At 38.2% G+C, this 23,998-nt stretch overlaps 2 protein-coding genes across 2 annotated transcripts in view; one reads left to right on the top strand and one right to left on the bottom strand.

Moving 5' to 3' along the window:
* The window catches only part of LOC114654912 (baculoviral IAP repeat-containing protein 1-like), an 828,238-nt gene that overhangs the window by 800,368 nt on the left and 3,872 nt on the right, over window positions 1-23,998 (top strand). The window lies entirely within an intron of this gene.
* The window catches only part of LOC114654921 (glyoxylate reductase/hydroxypyruvate reductase-like), a 40,700-nt gene that overhangs the window by 8,385 nt on the left and 8,317 nt on the right, over window positions 1-23,998 (bottom strand). The window contains exons 2-8 of the mRNA XM_028805778.2: window positions 23,814-23,944; window positions 19,710-19,782; window positions 16,212-16,328; window positions 15,118-15,206; window positions 7,584-7,688; window positions 6,944-7,079; window positions 2,689-2,819 (exon numbers count right to left, since the gene is read on the bottom strand). Coding sequence (XP_028661611.1) covers window positions 2,689-2,819; window positions 6,944-7,079; window positions 7,584-7,688; window positions 15,118-15,206; window positions 16,212-16,328; window positions 19,710-19,782; window positions 23,814-23,944 — 782 coding nt within the window. The remainder of the gene's footprint in view (window positions 1-2,688; window positions 2,820-6,943; window positions 7,080-7,583; window positions 7,689-15,117; window positions 15,207-16,211; window positions 16,329-19,709; window positions 19,783-23,813; window positions 23,945-23,998) is intronic.

The following is a 23,998-nucleotide window of genomic DNA, read 5'->3' on the forward strand; positions in this document are numbered from 1 at the left end:
TGCTCACCACTGTGTGGGACTTTCCTTTAAATATATTGTAATAAAGGGGATTACTTAGTTTTCATGTGGCCAAAGACTCAAATTTTCTTAGTATTAGTATTTGTAGACCCATTTGCCATTAATCTACATATCTGTCTTCAGGTCTAAGGAGTTGTCACAGTTCAGTATCTGAAAATTAGGACTTTGTAACCCAAACCCAGCAACTTTGGTTTACAATTTTTGGATTTTTTACGTAAACACTTGTAGCAAACACTTGGAACAAAACTGCAGAACTTGGTGGAAAAACTATGCAGATGTTAATGTACAGTAGAGTGTGCAACTTCTTAGAAACAGAGGCTAATATAAATGGATTGTTGTTTCACTTTCACCAAAGACTGTTCTTTGTCAATTTTTTGCCGAAAAACAATTTGGATAAAAACAAGGCTCAGATTCAAATACAACAGCACTGATTCACACTTTCACAAAGCTTCTTGATAGCTTACTTTGGGATTTTTGGACAAAACGTCTAATTAAGCAAATTTACATACATCCAGAAATTTATCACTGCAGTTTTCTAAAGACAATCTACCATCTGAGTACATTAAAGATATGTCATAGGCTATGTACCAGCCCATCTTTCTGAACATTTATCTATCATTGGATTATTGAGAAACGACTCCTAACATGGCAGCAAGGTAGAATGAGGTACAAAAGTAGAGTTATTCCTGACTCTAGAAGTGGTTTTGAGATAGATCTTGAAGTAATCACAGCAGGAGGTTTACAACCTCCACATGGTAGTATGTTAACTAAGTCTTGCATTAATTCATTGTCAGTTTTTAGAAATAGTTATTGTCAGACACATGGGAGCGTTTTTTACAGGTTTGTGCTTGACAAACACAGGGAAGGAATTAAGTTAGTGACTCCGCCACTTACTTTTGTTCTGCCTGTTTCCTGAGAGTGGAGGAAACGAAAACCATGTAGAACAAATGAGGTCACATCCAGTTTGTGCAAAGCCCCATCCCTTGCAGTCTCATAGATATTTAAATTGAAGATAACCAACCGTAAGTCAAAGTTCATTCCCAGACCACCATCTTGGTGACCAGAGCTCCATACCTTTAAAGACAACCGTGGATTGTATTTTCTTAGCACAATTGTATCAGTTTCTGTCCTTCCATCATTAATAACACTGTCCTTAAGTGGGGCATCCTCCAGGAACTCAACTCTTATTCGTTTGTATGTTCATTCATTTTACACTATGGCACAATAATGTAAATGTTTGTGACTTTAGTAAAATTTTAGCTTTTAGTTTTCCCTAACCCTAATTTGCTATTTTATTTTTGTGTGAGTGTAACTAATTAAGCATGATTTATTTAAAAAAAAAAAAAAAAAACAATGAAAAGTGAAAATTTGATGAAGGCTCATTGGAGAGAAGAAGAGCGGCCATTGTGATATGAAAAAGACAGAGAGATGGGAGGTGAGAGAAGGAGTGCTTGGTAATATTCAGCCCTAGGGCATGTAGACAAGCTGCCCCACTATGCAGACAGGGATTTAGTACACATTTAGTTAGGTCCAGGGAGATGCAGGGATTTATTTAACGTCTGGTTTCCTTTGTATCTTATTTTTCCTTTCATGTAACTTTGCTTTGTGTGAAATGAAAAAATGTAAAGGCTTTTCACACACTGAAAAAAGAAAACGCTAGAAACACAGTGGCTACAAAGCTGAAACATTTTATCTCCAACCTTTTTTCTCTTTTTCAGTTTTGGGATAACCCTGCTATGGCCCTTCAGTATCTCCTTGTGTGATTTACATATACCATTTTTGATGCCCCTGGTCTTCGTGTCAATATGCTGTGTGAGCATCTCCTCATTTGTATTTTTTTTCTATAGTGTGTGATACAATATATATTTTAATTACAGTTATTTCTTTCTCTTTTAATTTACTGTATTACTAAAGAGGGCAGGTAGGAGTACAATTCCAATATCCTGTTCACCATAACGTAACATTCTTAAAATCACTAAATCCATTCCAGAGTTTTGGATGTTGAAGCTATCCTGACACCATTGGACGGAAGGCAGAAACTTATCTGGGATAGGGTGCTTGTCTGTCGCAGGGCCAATATAATGTTTAGATAGAACATGTAAAACTTGTACAAATAAAATACAGTGTAGTATGTCTGCATCACAGGTTCAGACTCGAGCAGATTGTACAGTAGGTTTATTTTAATCAACTGAGAAAGGCACATTTTATTTAATTAACGTACCAAATTCTGAAAAGGCAGTCAACAGCAACATTAATTTTTTCCTAAAGTGCTATTAATATTTCTCTGATGCACATCTTTAACAAGGCAAGTCCTTTTTTCAGATAAATCAAGTACATCCTTAGAATTTCCTGGAAATTTTGTTAAATACAAAAGTTGGCAGTTGTTCAGATAGCAGCAGTGTTATCTTTTTGATGTAAAGAGTTCTTTGGATTGTGAATATCATTCAGATCTAATAGTAAATATTCTTTGATGCTTCTAATGATTTTATTGACTTTTTGTTACACGCATAAATATTGTATAAGCGTATCATAGATAACTAAGGCGTTTTGGCATAACAAAGCATTGACTGAAGGTCATTTAGTTTTATAAAATCAATTAATAGCACGTTGGTTGTTAATATAAAAACAACAAACTTATTATAGAAGGTTAGATAAAACAATGAAACTTACTGCAGTTCTTCAGTTTAAACAGAGGATGGCTTGTGGGTAGTGGCTCAGGAACAGTAACATCTAGTCCAGCTCCTGCTATTTGACCACTGGAAAGAGCCTTGTACAAATCGTCCTGGTTTACAACACCACCTCTGCAACAGAATGAAATGGTTAAATATAGGCAGAATGCACACTAAACACATGCATATCAGTGTTACCCAGCTATCCATTTTATGATCCTGCATTCTCTAGCATACGCTTGCAGGAAGCTGGATTAAATTCCAGCTGCATCAGATGCAAGATTGGAGCTATCCTAGACATGAGGGCAGGTCATCATTCTGCATATTCATGCACATATTCACAGATTCAGTACCAGCCCACTACCAATAGAATATAAAGACTCGCAAGGAGTGACCATTCTGTCCGTTATGCTGGTGTGGTTAGCTGATAACTAAATTGTCAAATTAACTCATTCACATACCTGTTAACAATTCTCAGCATTTCTGCCTAACTTGATAGTATGTTCCATATTCCCCTGACCCTGTTTGTATACAAGTTGCTTCATGGTTTCCACCTTGAATGCAGCTAATATTTGTGAGTATCCTCAAGAACATAATTTATCTTATACTAAAGTAATTCCTCTGGGTATGCTTTTGATAATTTTATTAACCTGGTCTCTTTGATGCATTTACATTTAGATTGCTGATGAACGATTAGTGTTTTAGGGCAGCTGCTGGTGGGGTAAAAAGGTCCTTCATGCTCAATTAGGTCTGCAGGTTGTAGTTTTCCAACCCTTGATTTATTGTTATTAAATTTATTCACATTTATAAACTATATTTTGAATAGCTAATGAATTTCCTTGACTATCCTATGTTAAGAATAATGATTTTAGAACCAGTAAAATTGATTCTTGTAGGAACATTCATTTTCATTTAAAGTTGGAGGAAGCTGAATACCAGTCTGTCTGTGAGGAGTAAGTGCTCTATTTTGTGTTGCAGAACAAATTAGATACTGTGATGTTTTTCTATCAATTTTCTAGAGTGGGGTCTCACATCCAAACTTAGAATTGTATCACTTGGCATTCCTGCTCAGACCAGTCTGGAACTGGATCAGTTCACCCATGTATTCACCCAGAAACAAATTTTTTCTGTTCCCTACTCTCTTTCCACTATCCCATTTATTTCCAATAAGACAAAAAGCACTGGCCATCCTGTTTGGTCCCATCATGTCTCACACTCTCCATACAGTATGTGGCAATTGGTAAAAAAACTTTTGGGCATATCTTTGAGGTCAGATAGTCTTACTCACAGTTTCACAACACTGCTTTTAATATTGCAGGCCACCCAATTTCTTTCCCCTCCTTGGGCTTTATGGGGAATTAACACACTCATTGATGTCCTTGATGATGGAGAAATGAAGGCCATCCAATTTTAGGTTCAGATAATAAATCTCTTCACCTATCAAGTCAATTCAAATCCACGGTCAGTTTTTAGGACATGTTGAGTCCCATTAAACTCTCTCTTTCCCACCATCTCCTTTTATCTTTTGCCTCATCTCTCTCATCTAAATTCAAATCGGTATCCTTTCTATATGCGCAGCTTTATCAAAGCTTCTCTCAAATCCCACCATGCAATTTAATTGACTTCATGATCTCTGTAACAGTCAAACATTGTGCTGGAACTCAATTTTCCGTATCGTCTTCAAAAGATCCTGACTACCAGTATTTGCAATTTAAAATTGTACAGACCCAATCCCGTAAGCCACTTTGCTCCCTTGGAGCTCTTAGAACCTTCCTCCATATGTTCTGGGACTGACCCCATTTATTACATTATCTTGTCTTATTTTAGAGAAAGAAAAAAGTTTCTAGAGTGGTATTAGAGACCCTGGGAGTCAGTGGTGATCTGAACAAAAATTTTAAAGGACTGCCTATAAGAGTTTATTGGCAGGTCACAAACCATTTAAAAAACCAAAAAAATCAGCACTTAGTGAAAATATTTGGTGGTCTTCTTTGAGTGCTGGAAAGCCCTGAAGTATCTTCACATAGCTCTGCTTGCTTCACCCCAGGAAGAAATGTCAGGGTACCATAGTAAAAGCTGTCTGTCCTCTTGTGAATGGCAATCTATGACATTCTGGACATTTCGAATGCGTTATCTATGTGAATATGTTTGTTGTTTAAATTTGTCAACTTGAACAGACAGATTTGTGGACAGTGAAAGCAATGTGGCTATGCATATTAAAATTGGCCAGGAGATTTTTCTATGTAATAATGTTTCTTGGTGAGACAACCAGATATTTCATGTTTCTACCCCACTACCAAGACCTTTTTTTTTTTTTTTTTGGCCTTTCATCACAATGCCTTTTATCACTGTAAGCCCCCCCCCCCCCCCCCCCTCCAAGTTTGGGTCACATGGTCTTATCAGCTATAGGGTACAGTTCATAAAAATGTGAGTATTTAAGCTGTGCTTCACAGTGTCATAAGAATCTTGTAGCATACAGTTCTTTGTTCTGTTGTTGTGCTATGATTTTGGGGGGGAATTCCTGCTTTATTTAAGCTCTGTATCTGTTTCTTATTCCTGTCACTGTTCAAGATTTTAAACTCCTTCCTGGAGGTAGCAGAGAGACACAATGAATACAGACTTTGCTATCGAAAAAAACGGAAATTGGAAAGTGCAATAGGTTTAGAGAGTCTATTCTGACCCTGAAGGTAATTGTGGATCTTGGCCTTTAAGTGATGTAGTTTAAATTGCACTCCTTCAAAGGGTTATGTCTAAAGCAAACTGCAGAAAAGGCTTACCACAAGAAGGAAAAAACGATGTCTGGCATTAATCGCCCCAGCCTTGTGTATTTTGAGAATAAAACTGATACAGATTTAAGTTTACTTTTACAATCTTTCCCCTCTAAAGAGATCCAGGGATAAAAACATAAGAACGAGAAAAGGAGTAGCAGTCCGCAATGAATATGGCACATGTAACCTTCTGAGGGGTCCAAAAAGCAAATGTCAGATAACAGTAAGTTGTAGCAATAATTGAGCTGCAAGGTGGAAACAAATTAAAACTAAGAGTTTATTATAATGAATGATAGTGTGACAAGGGGACTGCAGCCTGAAATGAGACAAAGGATTTAGGAAATTAGTTAGGCCAGGTGGGGTAGCAAGGGTAGTTAGTGCTTGTGCTCTTTCTTGTTTATTACTAGAGTACTAAATGCCTTCCTTTTATGACTCTGTAGTGACAAGCAGAAATTCAATAAAGAAGCAACAAAAAAGATCTGTTTGGCTGGTTTTAGGCTTCTGTGATTGGAAAGTGGTCCAATAGTTAGGTACATTTAGAATAGTTACCAAAAATACATGCAACATTGTCTTACAAAAAGACCACTAATTAGTAAGCTGAACTCCAAGTGTCTTTCACTGCTCTTCATTCTTCTAGCTGCTCAAGACTCTTTTATTTATCTCAACTTTTTAATGTAGAGAGTTATTCTATTTTTACTTATGAGAGATTAAACAGATAAATTAAAAGTATACCAGTTAATGTGGATGGCAGTATGGCCACGGTGTTTCTGTAATTGGAATATATGTTTTCAGACAATTGATGGATGGATTAATTGATGCTAGAGTTACAGTAATTGATTTTATACATATATGTAAAGTTTAAAAAAATGTAGAATCCACAGCACAGGGTTCATTATAGAAATAAACAATTTTATTTTTTTTAACATATATTTGATTGGCAGCCACTTTTATCCATATTGATTCACAAATTACAGTAATGCAATTCTTTTCTTATTTCTTCATTTGGAACACTGGCAGGTCAAGCAGTGAGGACTGAACTCATGGCTTTGTTTTACTCGGATTCACTGGCTCATATTAAACCAGCCCCTAGTGTTAAACTTGTGCAGTGCATCATTTTTACCACTAGAGGGTGATCATTCATAGTAAATGATAATATATTAAGTATATTATTCCATAGGGATGAATATACAGATGATAATAATGTTGGGCTTCAGACATTTCAAATAAAACTGTTCTAAATGATTAATGGCTGATTCCCTGGTGAAAATGTTATGTCAAGTAGCACAAAACTGCATGCAAGTGACAAATTGGTAGCTATTGGTAGAAAGAAATATCACTTTCTGCAGAGAAATGTGTTTTCAGTGCATTACATCTCCCAAAATAAATTGACAGTTTTTATATGGTGGTGATGACACTTTGTTGGTGTGTGTATATAAAAGTGAATATTTCCTGTTACATCCCCTTCATTTTGGGAGAAAGGTTTGCACTAACCTGCTGGTGTTGATAAATATTGCTGTATTCTTCATTTTAGAAAACATTGAGGAATTGCAGATTTCTTGAGTCTCAGCTGTCAAAGCACAACACACAATAAGGAAGTCTGATTCTTTTGCCAGAATGTCCAGTGAAACTGGTGAAAAATATAACTCAGCATTAACTTGAAGTTGTTTTCCAGTTGTACTCATTTTTATATCTTTTATCTACTAGCCAGCAGTTGTTTTAATTAAAATCTTTTCAGTGTTCCATTTAGAGAAAGCCTACCCCACTGAGAGTGCAGGATCCTTCCATTGCAGGGCATAAGCATCATACTGGGTTGATTTAGAATCACTAATTAGTCTAACCTGCTTGTTGCTGGGATTTGGAAGAATTAGATTACCCGTGAGAAACCACCCAAATACTGTGAGAACATGCAAACTCCAAATTATGAAATGTAAAAAATGGGTCCCATTCTTCTGAACATTTTATTACATTTATACCCTGGTTATCCTATAGTTTAAAAAAAAAAAGTAATATTTCACAGATACTGTAAATTAGAGCAACTTAAAATCTGAATACATACAAAAGATTGTAGTTGATTCTTCCACTGCAGAGACCTGAAAAGAGTGTGAATACAGGATTTGCCATACTGTCTTACCATATTCTGCTTCAACTTTATTTGCCAGCTCAGGTCTGGGGCCAGCATCAGTGTAGATGAACTTTCTTACTCCAAAGGGCTTCAGACGTTCAGCAATGGCCACACCTGTAATTAACATAAAACACAGACAAGCCAATGCAGAAGTTGTGTTACAAGTAAATTCCTTGGTATCCCACAAATCCTCAAAACACAATCACTCGTGGAAGGTTATATACAGTAAATGCTTTAGACTAGAGTCCAGTCAGCACAGTGAGGCATTAAATCAAGGAAAATGTCATTTTATTAGTTGCTTGCAAAACAAGTCTCTCAATCATTCCTAATGGAGTATGCTTCAGCTCAGATTCATAATTATAGATCTGTATTACTTTCACCAATCAGCCTTCATTGACTCCACGAAGATAGATAAAGATTCACGGATCTTGACTTTGCTGACGATGCTGTGATCTTCGCGGAGTCAATGGAGGCTCTGATCGAGGCACTCGAGAGATTGAGTGAGGAGTCTGAGTGTCTGGGCTTGCAAGTGTCCTGGATGAAAACCAAGATCCAGGCTTTTAATAACCTCTTGGGCACAGCCATCAGCAGTGTGTCTGTTTGCGGGGAGAGTGTTGACCTTGTTGAAAGGTTTACTTACCTTGGCAGTGACATTCATGTCTCTGGTGACTCTTCCTATGAAGTCAGTAGATGGATTGGGAGAACATGGGGGGTTATGAGGTCGCTGGAAAGGGGTGTGTGGCGCTCCCGATATCTACACAAAAGGATGAAGGTCCAAGTCTTTAGAATCCTGGTGCTTCCTGTCTTGCTATATGGTTTGCGAGACATGGATGCTATCCAGTGACCTGAGAAGAAGTCTGGACTCCTTTGGTACTGTGTCTCTCCGGAATATCCATGGGTACCATTGGTTTGACTTTGTGTCAAATGAACGGTTGGTCATGGAGTCCCGAAAGAGGCACATTGACGCTCCCTCAAAATGCAGGTAGTTATGGCACTACGGCCAGATGGCGCGTTTCCCCGAGGGTGATCCGGCTCATAAGATCTTCATTGTTGGGGACCCGAGTGGCTGGACCTGGCCAAGGGGTCACCCACATTACACCTGGCTGTGGCAGATAGAAGGTCATTTCCGGAGGGTGGCACTGGACTGCGTGTCTGCCAAGGGGGGTTGCAAACCGGGATCCGGAGTTGTTTTGTTGTGTAGTGGGTGTGGCAACACAATGAACCAGTGCATGCTCCCCAACTTAACTTGACTTGTTTTACTTTGTGTTTATTTAGCTTCATGTACACTGCATCTGATACAAAAATGATCTGAATATTGTTTCACACAGTTTGGTGGAAAAGAGCATATACTGTAGCATAGTTCAAGTTAAGCAGTTGTAGAGAGCACCTGATCATGCCCAGCAATAAAGGTAGCATTTGTCAAAGTTAAAGCAAGCAGGAGCTCCCACTACCTGCATCAACAAATTTAGTGCAGCAAGCAGCTAACACTAGTATAAAAACAAAATCAAGTCCAATTTGCTTTCTTCCACTATATATGGAGCACCACAAAGAACGGTCCTGTCTCCTTTTCTCTTTACTCTGTAACACCTCCGACTACAAATATAACACCCGGTCATGTCACTTGCAGAAATTCTCAAATGATTCTGCACTTATGGGGTGTAATGATAAAGGGGATGAGACAGAGGAGAGGAGTCAGGTGGAGAACTTTGTTTCTTGGTCCACAGAGAAATATCTACATCTTAACATCAGCAAAACCAAGGAACTGGTTATTGACTTTCGCCACAACAAAGACCCTCTACCGACTATTCAAGGAGTGGATGTCGAGGTGGTCCACTTTTACAACTACTTGGGGGTCCATATTAATGATAGGTTGGACTGGTCTCGGAACACAGAGGAACTGTATAAGAGAGGGCACACAGGATCTTTTTCCATAGGCGACTGCATTCCTTTAATGTGGGTAGTGACATCCTTCACATCTTCTATAACTTCCATGGTGACCAGTAAGATTTCCTATGCTATGGCATGCAGGGCTGGTAACATCATTTCAAGAGAGGCCCACCGAATCAACAAACTAATTAAAAGGGCAAGCTCAGTTGTGGGATGCATTCTGGACCCCCGGAGGTTATAGCAAAGGACAGAATTAAAACAAGACTGAGTTTCATTATGAACAATGAACATCCTCTCTCTGACACAGTAACACTTTATACTTTCAGCCAACAAATTATTCAGCAGAAGTGTGTTAAGAAATGCTACTGGGGCTCCTTTATACCACCTGCAATATGTCTAAACAGTGGCTCACTGTGACTGTGACAGCCAAGTCAGAACATTTCTTTCCTTTTAATTTTATTTCTTTATAGTATGTGTCTGCATATTTATTTATTTACTTATCTACCTATTTATGTATTTATTTATTTAAAGAGCATCTGTAAAAAGCTAAATTTCCCCCTGGGGACAAATAAAATTCTATTTATCTATTGAATGGACCATGTTTGATAGTAACTGGGGTCTACATATTCATAGAGGACAGTGAAGTCGTCCCCTTTTAGATTTCAATTTTGCTGTGTACTTTCTGAATTAGACAAGTGGTTTGACAGCAGATGCACGCTCAAATTATGAGATTTTTTAAAATTTCTCTAAACAGTGCTTCATATACAGTCAAGTTCCCTGTTGTATTGATCCATCCAGCCACAGCCATGGTGCAATCTCATGTGTGAGCCATCATCAGGCAAAGAAAACTGACTGTTTTCTGTAGTGTTTTCATACTTTGTCAAGACTGTGAGTGTCCTTCACTTGTGGCTTTGCCGGTTTTCTCTGTGCTATTGTCTCTTTTCTCCATGTGGAAACTGGTACAGGTAGTCATTGTTATTACATTCCCCGTGATTTTATACTGCATATGGTGTTATGTATTATTGTAATTGAAATAATAAACCGCAGGACAGTCAGGGTGGGGTGATTGTGGCAGGGGCTATTTTTTGCCTATTACATTCTGTGTTGTTATATTTTTACATAGCCTGTAGAGTGCCATTTGTGCCATTTAGCAGCATGGTGTGTGTTGTTCAATGCATGACAACAAATCTGAGCTAAACTGATTTCACAACAACAATATATTTTATCAAGAGTTGGCCACCAGCTTGTTGATACTAAGCACCAATCCACAAACACGTCATGTGCTTTCTGTGGTGTGTTGTGTGCATGTACAATTGAAAAATACTGGGGAAATGAAAAGTTATATTATGGAATAGAACTAAACTGCAATAAAACAGACTGAAGTGTCGCAAACCAAGTGGCAGATTTTATATCGTATGCTGAGTCACTCTTAATGAGGATATCATAATAAAAGAACAACCAAGGTTTTTGTTTTTGAGTGAGTAAAAGTACAGCAATGCCTCACTTAAAGTATCCTCTCACTAACAAGTTTTGGAACAACAAAGCTAACTTCCATCCATCCATAATCCAACCCGCTATATCCTAACTACAGGGTCACGGGGGGTCTGCTGGAGCCAATCCCAGCCAACACAGGGCGCAAGGCAGGAAACAAACCCCAGGCAGGGTGCCAGCCTACCGTAGGGCACACACACACCAAGCACACACTAGGGACAATTTAGAATCGCCAATGCACCTAACCTGCATGTCTTTGGACTGTGGGAGGAAGCCCACACAGACATGGGGAGAACATGCAAACTCCACACAGGGAGGACCCAGGAAGTGAACCCGGGTCTCCTAACTGCGAGGAAGCAGCGCTACCCACTGCGCCACCATGCCACCCCAAGTTAACTTCCGACTATTGGTACACTTGTGCAGAATTTAGGTTTAGATGATGCACAACGTACGGTATACATAACAAGGTTTTGTATATTATGCACAATGAACTGAGTCCTGACAGTTCGTTATGTACATTACGATATTTAATGTTTTTTGGCAATATTTCACAGAACATAGAAAAGTTGATAAGATTAGTTCCAGCATTATTTTTAGTATAATAATTATTAATTTGTTTAGCATGTCAGAATCATGAAAAAGAAAAGAAATTTCACTCAAGACTAAGTTAAAGGTTATCAAACATGTAGAGGCCGGAGGAAAAAGGTGCAATCTAGTAGCATCTATAGGACTGGCACAGTCAACTCTAAAAACTTAAATCAGTTAGGCACAATTCTAAATCAATTGGACAAAATTAAAACGTTTGTACAAAATTGCGCTGATGTCACTATGAGAGGATGCACCTGATAGTCAGTTGTTAACTTAACCCACCTAGTAGTTCATGTACAAAGGATGGACCAGCAATGAGTGAGAGATACAACAAAAAGGGTTCAAGGTGTCCAAAAGTGCACATTTATTATAGCAGAAAAGTGTTCATGGCACATTATCCTTTTTAATAAAATCCCTGTGTGTGTCCAGGTGTCTGTGTGTGTGTGTCTTCTGGTGAAGTGCGCTTACGCGGGGCATGGTGCGATGTGCGATATTACTGTCAGAGAAACTTACAGTTTGCGGAAATACAAACCAGTATTACTGCGAGAGGGAATTAAAGGTACACAATACAGCGACTCATATTACAGCCACATACAAGCCAGTATTACTGTCAGAGGAGATTAAAGGCATATTACCGACGTGCACGCCTGTATTACCGCCAGAGAAAATTAAAGGTATATTACGGACGTACAAGCCAGCGGACATACAAGACAGTATTACTGTCACAGAAAATTAAAGACACACAATATACGGCGGCAGCCCACGAAGAACGGTCAGCTCAGCAAGTAAACATCAACGAAAGAAAAATACGACCAACAAAAAGAATGAGGTTAAAGTCCCTTGCCATTTAATATAGACTGTTCCTACTAATGTTTATGCACTACTGTTCTAGCGCCCGTTATTGTAACAGGCTAAATGACTAGTTCAATTAATAAACATTTAAGACAGTGCAAAAAAGGAAATGTCATAAATAGATAAGGCAGTTAAAAATCCCAAGCAGCATCTGTCTTCTTGTCATTTCATTCCTCCAGACCCTCAAAAAAACATTCTCACAGTTGTCAGCCAGTTGGCGACAACCACATTGCTTATATCGCCACAAATAACGTAAGCGATTTAATGATTCACCCCGCTTATACTTCATTCATGTGCTGAATCTTCATTGGTCCTGCCAACTTCAGACCCTTAAATAGGCAAACCTCACTTGTCTCCACTGTTCTCTGATAAAGCAGCAGCAATGATGTCAAGTGCCCATGAACTCGGCTGCACTTCCAGCTCTGTATGGCACCATTCACTCATTCCTCACTCAGGGCTGGGTGGTCTTTTGGCCATGCAGCCCGTGCAGATTTTGTTTTTTTCCCAGCCTAACTGGAGGCTTTTTGGTTTTTTTTTTTCAGCCATCTGACCGTACGTTCTTTTTTTGTTATTTTTTACTATTATTTCCTATTCTTAATTTATTCTTTTCATGTAAGTTTCTCTTTAACATCTTGTAAAGCACTTTGCGCTACATTGTTTGTATGAAAATGTGCTATATAAATAAATGTTACTGTTGTTGGCACTTTTAACTGGATCCTCTGTGTCCCCCACTTCCACAATCCCAGGTTAGAGGCACCTTGTCAACAAAAGAAACTCCAGGCTGCACAGAGATCACTCAGACTGGCCTATCAGAATCTCTCTTTTGGGGATTACCAAAAACTGACCCCCTATTTTTCCTCTGCGCAGTCAATGTATCCTCTGCATACAGGCATTACCCCAAGTATTTCCCGGTGCAGCAAATAAGGATTGACTACCTTGATCATTTAATTGCTTGTGTCTGTTAGCCTGCTAGCTGATCTCCCCCTATGAGCCCCTCTGTGCCACCTTGTCTTTAATCTGCACTGTCTCTCCATTCACTGAGCAGCATCCTGACATTTTACCTGCAATTTTAAAACAGTGTCATGAAATGGAGTAATACAAAAAAATGAGAACATGCTGCCTTTGAATTGACAGTATGTTGTAATGACATATGCTTCTGTTTCAGGTGATAATTCAATATAAAGCATTAAGATTGTTTAATCCATATACTGTATGAAATTATTAAATGAAAGAAAACAAAAATCCAAACCAGCAACACTTGATACATTTTTCACAAACTAATGTTTTTTGCTTCATTCAGAATAAACTTTAATTGTACTCATTGTATGCATTTGTTGTTTATGTGCCGATGTACCCCACCTCTCTCCTTTAAAAAAATACATTGGGATAAGAATATTGAGGATGGAACTGCCAGGCAAGAGGAAAAGAGGAAGGCCAAAGAGAAGGGTTATGGATGTGGTGAGCGAGGACATGAAGGCAGTCGGTGTGGCAGAAAATGATATAAAAGACAGGGATAGATGGAGACGGATGATCCGCTGTGACGACCCTTAAATGGGAGCAGCTGAAAGAAGAACAAGTACGCCTGTATTGTTTTTGTAGTATAAGAACACATCTCTATTCTGTCCATTATAATTTTATCTCTAAAAATTAAGTTTCTCATAACAAAGTAGTTTCTTGGAATGTATCTACTTCATTAAGTGAGGTATTACTGTAATTAGTAACTTTCACTGTTTCTTGATGGTAGAAAATTACTTAAACAAATATTAATTCGTATAGATGATTTGAAATTGTCTTTAAATGTTTTTAATATTCATTATGGCATTACAAAATACTGCTACTGGCACTGTTCCCTGTTGATACAGAGTCCTGCAGAAATATGTATCTATCCACAATTGCTCCCCTGCTGCAGATGTTTTTCACAGTCCATTACTGAAATAAGTGGAGGGCCATATGATTGTCTTTATGACACAGTGAAGGATTGAGAGTGATTATTATTGTGACTTTTTTTTCTGTGATTGTTGTCTAGTTGTCTGCAGATGGTGGTGCACTTGTCTTTGCTCATCTCTTCTTGTACTTGCAAACACAGCACTAACACAGAAAAGCTGTGGTGAATATGAGTGTGATCTTGGTTTGGGAAGTGCAATGTCTCTGACTTTAAGGTCCTACAAAGGATAGCACACACAGCAGAAAAAGATCTTTGGAACCCCTCTGCCCTCCATTAAAGACATCTTTATAAAACAATTCATCTACAAAGCCTATAGCATTGTGAAGAACTGCTCCCACCCCACCATTATCTCTTTGACCCACTTCCTTTTGGCAGAAGATACTGTCGCATCCAAACCAGAATTCTAACAGATTCTGCAACAGCTTCTACCCCTTGGCTGTCCATGCTGCTGCCCTCCTCTCAGATCTGCTCCTAGTAACTTATTTATTAGCAGTACATTTGTTATAGCTGTTACTACTATTCTTTATTATTATTAGTTGATGTTAGTAATCATTTGAAATAGATAGTAATAAATATCTATTCACCTAGCTATTATTTATTTATCCGTCTATCTATTTATAGTATAGTAAAGTTTTTTACATGTCTTGCACTTGCCCTGCATTTATGTATATGTTTGCCCGTGGTCCTGGGGAATGTTTTGTGCCACTGTATGCTGCAATACTGTGGATGGTATGAATGATATGACAGTAAAGCCACTTGACTTGATGTGTCTTGACTTACCAATTCTGCCCAGGCCTAGAATGCCCACTGTACTGTGTGACAGCTCATAGCCACATAGCCACATTGTCCTCCAGGTGCCCCATCCACCACTACAATGAAACAGAAAACATTTGTTAATGCTAAAAGTTTTTATTTGACTTCTATGCAGTTAGTTAGTCTGGATGTTTCACGGTGAGTGCTCTTCTCAGTCTGTTTCAGTGTGCCATGGCATTTTCATATATCACATCTGAACCACAACTTCCCATTTATGGGGGATTACAAAATAACATCAAGTAGAGTCAATGAAACTCCATCTTAGAAGTTAGTTTGGACAATCTAGGTGAATGGAATGGATGAGCTTTTGGGAATGAATGGCTTGTCCTTGTCGCACTATTTCGAATGTGCTAATGTTCTAATATATACTACACAAAAGTTTGAAGGGAGTGAAACATTCCTACCCACCCAAGACATTGATCCACATTCAACTAAAAGGCTTAGTTGCTCAAAGTTTTTTGCACGTGAATATGCATTATTAAAATGGTAGCAAGCAGGATGATGTCGCCATCAATTCAAACATCCTTTCTGCATTAATTCCATGTTTCACTAGATGCAAGGCCAAGAAGAACAATGGGACATAGAAGCTAGTCTGATAAATGATAACTACTCTTAAGGTGCTACATCTGTTTTATCACAATGCAACAACTGGCAATTGTTGCAGTGGTTAGCATTGTTGCCTGACAGATCTTGCAACCTGGGTTCAAATCTCACGCCAGGTCATTTTCAATGTAAAGTTTGTACATTCTTCCTATGTCTGCAAAGGTTTTTCTTAAGGCATTCTGGTTTTCCTCCCACATTATACACAATGTGAAGGGTAATTTAATTGTTGATAGTAAATTCTTCCTGTGTCAGTGTGGGTGCACGTGTGCCCTGTGATGGACTGCTGCCTTATCTTTGGTAGTTTTCAGTGCTGCCAGGATAGGTTTTGGATTCCCACAACCCACCTGGATTATATGGGTTTTAGAATGTGTGTGTATGTATGACAGCTGGTCACTTTGCTAGTTGTTTTGCATTAATGACAGTTAGAGGGGTGAGAGAAGGGTTTATTGAATGCTTACTTTTTTGCTTCATCAGCAGCCTCAACAATCCGACGAGATGTGGCTAGCAGCAGAGAAATGGTCAGTTCAGCCACAGCATTGGTCAGCACATCAGGGGTGTATCCAACACGAATCCCCCTATTTGAGAAAAGACACAAAACACTGTGAGGCATACAGGTAATCAGGAGGCCAGATGTCACTGCATTGCCTACACCGCTCCATATGTAGCAACAAATAGCATTTACATAGCGCTTGAAGTTACAGTAATTTGCATCAGAGTATCCATCTATGCAGTATCAAATCCACTGTATTCAGTTCATTGCCATGGGGCTCCACAGTCTACCCTGATTACAGTGGGTGCAAGACAGAGCCCAAGCCTGGACAAACTGCCTCATCACAATATGTACAGTATGAATTGCATATGCATCGGTAAGCTAAAAATGCAATTGAGAGAAACAACCTGAAGATGAAAACAATCTGGCAGTATTACCAGCCAGTGCTGACTAATATGGAGGACAGAAAATTATATTATTGTGTAGCAGGGTGTGTTCTGCTCCTACTCTGTCCCAATGCTTGCATGGCTTGGGTGTTGGGCAAGGTACTGGGGTCCAGTGGCAGTGGGGCATCTGTTGGCAAAGAAAGATTCACTGATCTTTATTTTGCTGACAATGCTGTAATCTTTGTGGAGTCAATGGAGGCTCTGATTGGGGCACTTGAGAGACTGAGTGAGGAATCTGAGTGTCTGGGCTTGCGAGTGTCCTGATAAAAACTGAGATCCAGGCCTTAAATGACCTCTTGGGCATGGCCATCAGCAGTGTGTCTGTCTGCAGAGAGAGTGTCGACCTCGTCGAGAGGTTTGCTTACCTCGGCAGTGACATTCATGTCTCTGGTGACTCTTCCTATGAAGTCAGTAGACAGATTGGGAGAGCATGGGGGGTCATGACGTCGCTGGAAAGGGATGTGTGACACTCCCAATATCTATGCAAAAGTACGAAGGTCCAAGTCTTTAGAATCCTGGTGTTTCCTGTCTTGCTATATAGTTGTGAGACATGGACGCTGTCCAGTGACCTGAGACGAAGACTAGACTCCTTTGGTACTGTGTCTCTTTGGAGAATCCTTGGGTACTGCTGGTTTGACTTTGTGTCGAATTAGAGGTTGCTAATGGAGTCCTGAGTGAGGCACATTACCTGCATTGTGAGGGAGCATCAATTACGGCACTATGGCCATATGTGGCGTGATTCTCCGAGGGTGATCCAGCTCGTAAGATCCTCATTGTTGGGGACCTGAGTGACTGGACAAGGCCAGGCTGCAGCAGATAGAGGGTCATTTCCGGAGGGTGGGACTGGACTGTGTGTCTGCCTGGGGGTGTTGCCAGGAAAAGACCAATATCCTGAGCTGTTTTGTCGTGTGGTGGAGTTGGCAACACGCTGTACCAATGCATGCTCCCTGACCTGACCTGTAGCAGTGCTGGATGTGAGAGCCTGATATTGTGCCTGAAATAACCCCCACACTACCCTCCCTGAGTATGGAAAATCTTCTTTCGCTCGGCTAGGTAAGGTACATGTGTTTAAAGTATGGAGTAGGTATACAAGTGTAAAGGCTTGGAAGACGAGTGGAAGTGGATACTAAGACTAGACCAAATTTGGCATACATTCAAGTTAAAGATATATTTATGACAGGACTTGTTTAGATTTTTAGGTGCAAGTTATTTTCTGAAGTTTGCCTGAGAAACAAATATAGTGGATTCAGACAGCGTTCAGACCCCTTCTCATTCTGCACATCTTATTATGTGTTAGATTTATTTTTAAATGAATCTACATTTAATGACCCATGATGACAAAGTGAAGACATGTTTTCAGAAAATTTTACAAATTTATTAAAAATCAAGAATAGTGTTTGGTTGTGCAGGCTGTCAGAACACCGTGTCCTGCTTGTCCAGTATCTAAATAGACATCAATGATGAAGGTAACTAACTAGACATGAAAGGAGATGGACGGGCAGAAGTTTGATAGCAAGTGATTAGAACCAGCCAGTTTCTTTATTTCTTTATTTATTATTTCGCCTTATACAATTTCTTGTATTAGGAATTTGGTAGTTTTTGCATACCCCTTGGGGTCAGAGCGCAGGGTCAGCCTTTGTACAGCGCCCCTGGAGCAATTACAGGTTAAGGGCCTTGCTCAAGAGCCCAGCAGAGCAGTGGCCTTTTTTTTGGCAGTGACGGGGATTCGAACCGGCAACCTTCGGGATACCAGCGCAGATCCTTAGCCTCAGAGCCACCACTCCGCCCACTCTGGTGCTGGATGCAGGAAATTGTTGGGGAAACACATTGGGGTCTGGTGAGCAGGTTTTATGTTGTCTTTTAAAATAAATGTGCATGTTTGGTATTTTGTGGCCTATTGCATTAGATTAAGGAGACTGAAAATCTGACAAACAGTATTTGCTTTGTGCTGTTGAATATATTCCAGGAAGCGTCCATGTACCTTATACAATAAAATATTCATATTATTTAAAAACAGGCATCTTTTCACACATTGTAGTAATGTTAACTCTGCTATGTTTTCTTATAGTTAACTGACTCCTGCCTGTTGGTTTATATCCTGTTGATGCCAGGCCACTTTCTGTCTCTTTCCATTTAACATCTGTGTATTTTATTGTTAGCGCACTGCATTGATACAACAATCTATCTTGACATCTTCCTATGCTATTTTTGTTTGCTTTTAAAAATGTTTTATGTTGGTGATTGCTGTGAAAAACTGTATAGTAAATAACATCAGTGGTGGACTGTTGACTTGATTGATTGGCTGGCTAATTTTTATGCCATGACATGTTTTATTCACTCATTCATTGTCTATGTTGAAGTAAAATGGTGGCACAGTGGAAATTTCTCCTGGTCTGGTCATTGTTTTTGTGACGTTTGCACATTCTTCTGTATCTGAGTATGGTTTTTATTTGGTTATCCAGTTTTCCTTCCCCTTTGGCTTATTTGTGACTCTAAGTTGAACTCTAGCATAGATTTATGCCTGAAGGTGTCATGCCATCTACTGATGTCAATTGGCTTCTGTCTTGTTTCTGATTCTCCTGGCATATGTTCCAATTCCTTGCAACCCTCAGATAGACACAGCACGTCTGGTAAATGTATAGATGTCACAAATACAGTAAATATTGCAGTGAATTAAAAAGCATGCTATTTACACTAGTTGACTGTATTCAGTTTTTACCCCTTCGGCTGTAATAGATAGAAGTGTACCGTGTCCACTCCTGGAATGGCTCTGGCTCATGAGGCACTCCTCTTTCACTCACAGTGAACCTTCTACAATGGAGCGTTTCTACAGGCACTATGTAATACAACAGATTTTTTTAAAGGTTAACTTGTCATGCTTTACTCATTTACTACAAAACACACAGGGCTGTCTGTTTAATTATTTTCTTTCTGTTGTCAGATAAAAGTATTGCACCAACTGCATAACCTCAGGTTCCGTCATTTGTAAACTGTTGAGTTCATTGAGAGTTGTAATGTACCTTTTCCTTAATTCATCCAAGGACAGATGATCATATCCCACTGACATAGTGCTGACCACTTTGAGCTTTGGTCCTACAGAAAAGACGAAAAAGTGAAAGGTGGTTAATGACCTCAGACCTAGTTGTGCCAGAAACAACAGTTTATAGAGTCATTATTTGTCATGTGTGCAGAGTAAAGTGAAATATTTACTGCATGTGCTAATCTACAACAACAACATTTATCACTGTAATGCATTTTCATATGAATGATGCAGTTCAAAGTGATTTACAACATGTCAGAGAAGTAGTTACATGCAAAAGAAAATCAACAATTTTGATAAGAATAATAATACGAATAAAAACAAATTTAGATAAGGATAATAATGAGTAAATAGTACTGTATACAGTTGATGAATAAATAATACACACTCTCATACATAAGAAAGACATTTAATTATAAAAAATCAAGTCCTTACAGTATATCATTTTTTTAAGTTTCTAAATGACAGTTTAATGATAAAGTCAGATAGCCAAGATGATCAGAAAAAATAAAAATATTCCAGTTAAACTGTAGAAAAAAACAAAATCTGCAGGGTTCCAGGTTCAAAAGACCACCCAGACCCCACTGGGCCTTTCTACCTAACATAAATGTTCTTAAGTCATTCTTTATTGTTGTGTTTTTTGTTTTGGTTTTTTTTAGGCTTTGTCTTGGGGTATTTTCCTTTTTTCAGACATCACAGGCATCAACACATAACCGCTCTCCAGTGCCATGATCATAGATATTACAACACTGCCTCCCTTATCTGAAACATCTCAGAGAGTTAAAGTTACAATTGTTTGATTTTGTTAATACAGTAGAAACCCAATTATCTGCTCCCATATTAACTGAAGTTCCACGTTATCCAAGGTGAGCCTGTAAGTGTAATACAGTCCTTTTTTTTTTTTTATATATATATAATTCATAAAAGCTTTGCCGTGAATATTATTATATTGAGCACATAAATACTATAGTTTTAACCTTTACTGTACCAAGCTAGTGGTTGAGGAGGTAGTGACTGTGCAAATGTACACAGTGCTCCAGATGAGGCCTCACCAGTGCATCATAACCTCTTTGGCCTTGTAACTCTACACATTGTGCTGTATACCCTGATACTCTGTTAGCCTGTCGTTGTGCTGCCAGCACTGGCCATGTACACATGTTCTACTGTTTCATTCACTTAGGATTTTTGTGATTATACATTTCTTAGTTCATTAAGAACTAGGTTGATCTTTCTGGTAACATATTTAAATGGTTTCCAACATATTTTAACAGGTAGAAAGTTACTTTGTAAGATTGTGTTAAAGAAAAGACTTGTAACATGGAGCTCCACTCATATTTTTACCTTATACAGTACATACTTCCCCTTGGTAGAATTATATACAGTATGAGCATAGTGGTGATTTCCACAACTATATGAATGATATACTCATATCGCCTGATGATCCAAATGCACTACATCCTTAACTTAATTGTATAAATAACATTACAAACTGGATGTCAAAACTGTAAAATGTGATATTAAATTTTAATTGTAGTCTCCAAAATTAGAGGGAAGTATTAAACTTAAGCATCTAACTCTACACTGCAAATCAGAAGTCAGACACCTACAGCAGGTGTTATTGTTGATTTTGAATTAGTGTCTTACATCGTATTAACAATGTCATAATCAGTGTGTGTTTTTTCTATTAGGAATGTAGCAAACCTCAGACCACAAATTGATGCATGTGTTTGTTACCAGCAGACTTGATTATTGTAATGCTCTGCACGCTGGTTTAACTAAGAAATGCTTTGAAAGGCTGCAACTGGTACAAGATACCACTACGAGAATTCTAACCAAGAACTAGGAAGAGAGATCACAAAACACCTGTGTTGGCAAAAACTGTGTGCTACCTCTTGGTTTCAGAATTCATTTTATGGTCAATTTTCTTATTTTTAAACCCTACAAATGGATTAGCACCCGAATATCTTGAACAAAAGAATGCATATCAAAATATACTCCAAGCCGTGCTCTTAGATCATCTAAAGGCTTGTCTACCGAATGCTCCTAAAGTTAAGTATGGGATGTCTGGAGAAGCAGCTCTTGGCAACTAAAAAAAAAAACTACCCATGTACTTTCACTTTTAATGATTTTCTTAAGATTTTGATCATTTTACTTCCGTATAAATGGAAGTGTGTTAAAGGGGTCAAAAATTCACTGTCAAGTTAGTTCAGATTCTGATTCTATGATGTTGAAAACATCAAGAAAACATAATTTTAGCCTGGTGTATAACAACAGCAACATTTATTTATATAGCACATTTTCATACAAATAATGTAGCTCAAAGTACATATATATTTATATATGTGTGTGTGTATATATATTTATGTGTGTGTGTGTGTGTATATGTGTGTGTATATATATATATATATATATATATAATAATATATAATATACACAATGAATGCTGATGTACAGTGATAACTTCAGAAAAAATTACCTATCTTTTTTTATAAAAGTTGCATCATGTTAATTTTATGCTCCAGACCAATTGTTTTTGATTGAGTACCGTCCAGTACTTATCTCCATATCTTTCAAAAAAGATTTGACCTACAGTGTGTCCAAGAATAAATGCCGTACTGATTTCAAAAATTTCGCATGAGTAGTTTTGTGATAATTGTTTTAAATATACTGTAAATGTATATACACACACACACACACACTCAGAGAAATCTATAAGTGAGGATAGTAGACAGCTTGTTGTCTTACCAGAGCACAGAGTGGATGATGATGAGAAAGAAATGAAGAGACACACACTTCAACACATCTGTAGAAGACAATGTGGACAGAGGCATTTACACCTCCCCAGTAACAATCTGTCTTTTTATGCAGCTTGTTTACTTTCATTTGACCTAATCTGTTTAGTTAAATACTGTTTAATTTCAATTTTCATTTGTTGCATTTTCCTGTTAATTTGACTCTGCATTTATTTGTATACATAAATATTCTCTGTTGTTGTACAGTACAATCTGTTGGATTGTATTTTACAATATTGTGTTAGTTGATTTCCTGCATTATCACCAACTTTGAAATTTACATGGAAGTGCCTGATGGACCATTGCATATCAATATTTTTGAAATTGGTCTTTTTCTTTCTAACAAGGTGTTTTGACCTACTGAACTGCCATACAGTATGTTTTTTGCTTAGCACTGTTCGTTGTAAATTCTAGAGATTGTAGAGCATGAAAATCTCAGGAGGGCAGTTGTTTCTCCGATTCTCTAACCATTGTGTTAGGCATCAACAAGCATATGTTTCAGGTTAACAGTGGAATACAACCAAAAGTAATGGGATGACTAGGAGAAGAGTTGTAAAAACAAACCAGGAATCATTACCAAAAAGACTGAGATAGAGGGTGTCAGACTTAAATTATAACCCAAAAAACCATAGTTGAAATACTAATGCTAAGTTCAGGAACCACTGGTTCATAAGTGGATAACGTGGAAATAAGTAGCGCACAAGCGTTTTTTAATGGGAATCCATCAAACTTGGATAAATATGTGTCCAATAATTAATAAATAAGATGATAATATGAAAATTAAAAAATAACAAAAAGTGGATAAATATGATTGGGGAATAACAATCATGACCCCTACTATCATCAAAGTCTTGGTGATCACACATCTTCTCTCTTTTAAAATGTGCTTGAACAAGAACTAATCTTCTTCACCATTTCTGCAAGATGCACATGGTATATTGTGATACAGACACATGACTGACTATTTGGAGAAGGAGGATATTTTCCCTAACAAGCAGGCAGACCTAATAAAGTGGCCACTTAGTGTATAATAAAGAGTGAACATCTCCTACCTTACATCAGTGACTACAAATTACATGTCTTGTTTTCATATGTTGGTAACAGTAAGTTCTTGAATTTTTACAAGACTGGTTGGTAATGGAAAAAAACTGATGCGAAATCTCAAGCATCACTTTGACAATTACTGAAATCTGTACTGTGGTGCTGGACGGTTTCAGGTTAGGTTTGTGTTCCTTGTTTGACAACACAGCTTTAAGCATATATGACGATTTGTACTGCAAAAGGCAACATACCTGCTGCATCTAAAAGCTCAGCATCAATTTTTTCTGTTAGTACACAAAATAGACCATCAATTCCAGAAACCCGTTTGAAAAGCTCCTGACGAGGAACTGGGTCATCAGAATCCCATTGTTCAATGTGGCACCTGTATGAAAGATAACAAAACTGTGATGTCAATGCAAACTCAGCCATCAAGAAT

Source organism: Erpetoichthys calabaricus, chromosome 7 (assembly GCF_900747795.2).
Source record: "Erpetoichthys calabaricus chromosome 7, fErpCal1.3, whole genome shotgun sequence".
Taxonomy (NCBI): domain Eukaryota; kingdom Metazoa; phylum Chordata; class Cladistia; order Polypteriformes; family Polypteridae; genus Erpetoichthys; species Erpetoichthys calabaricus.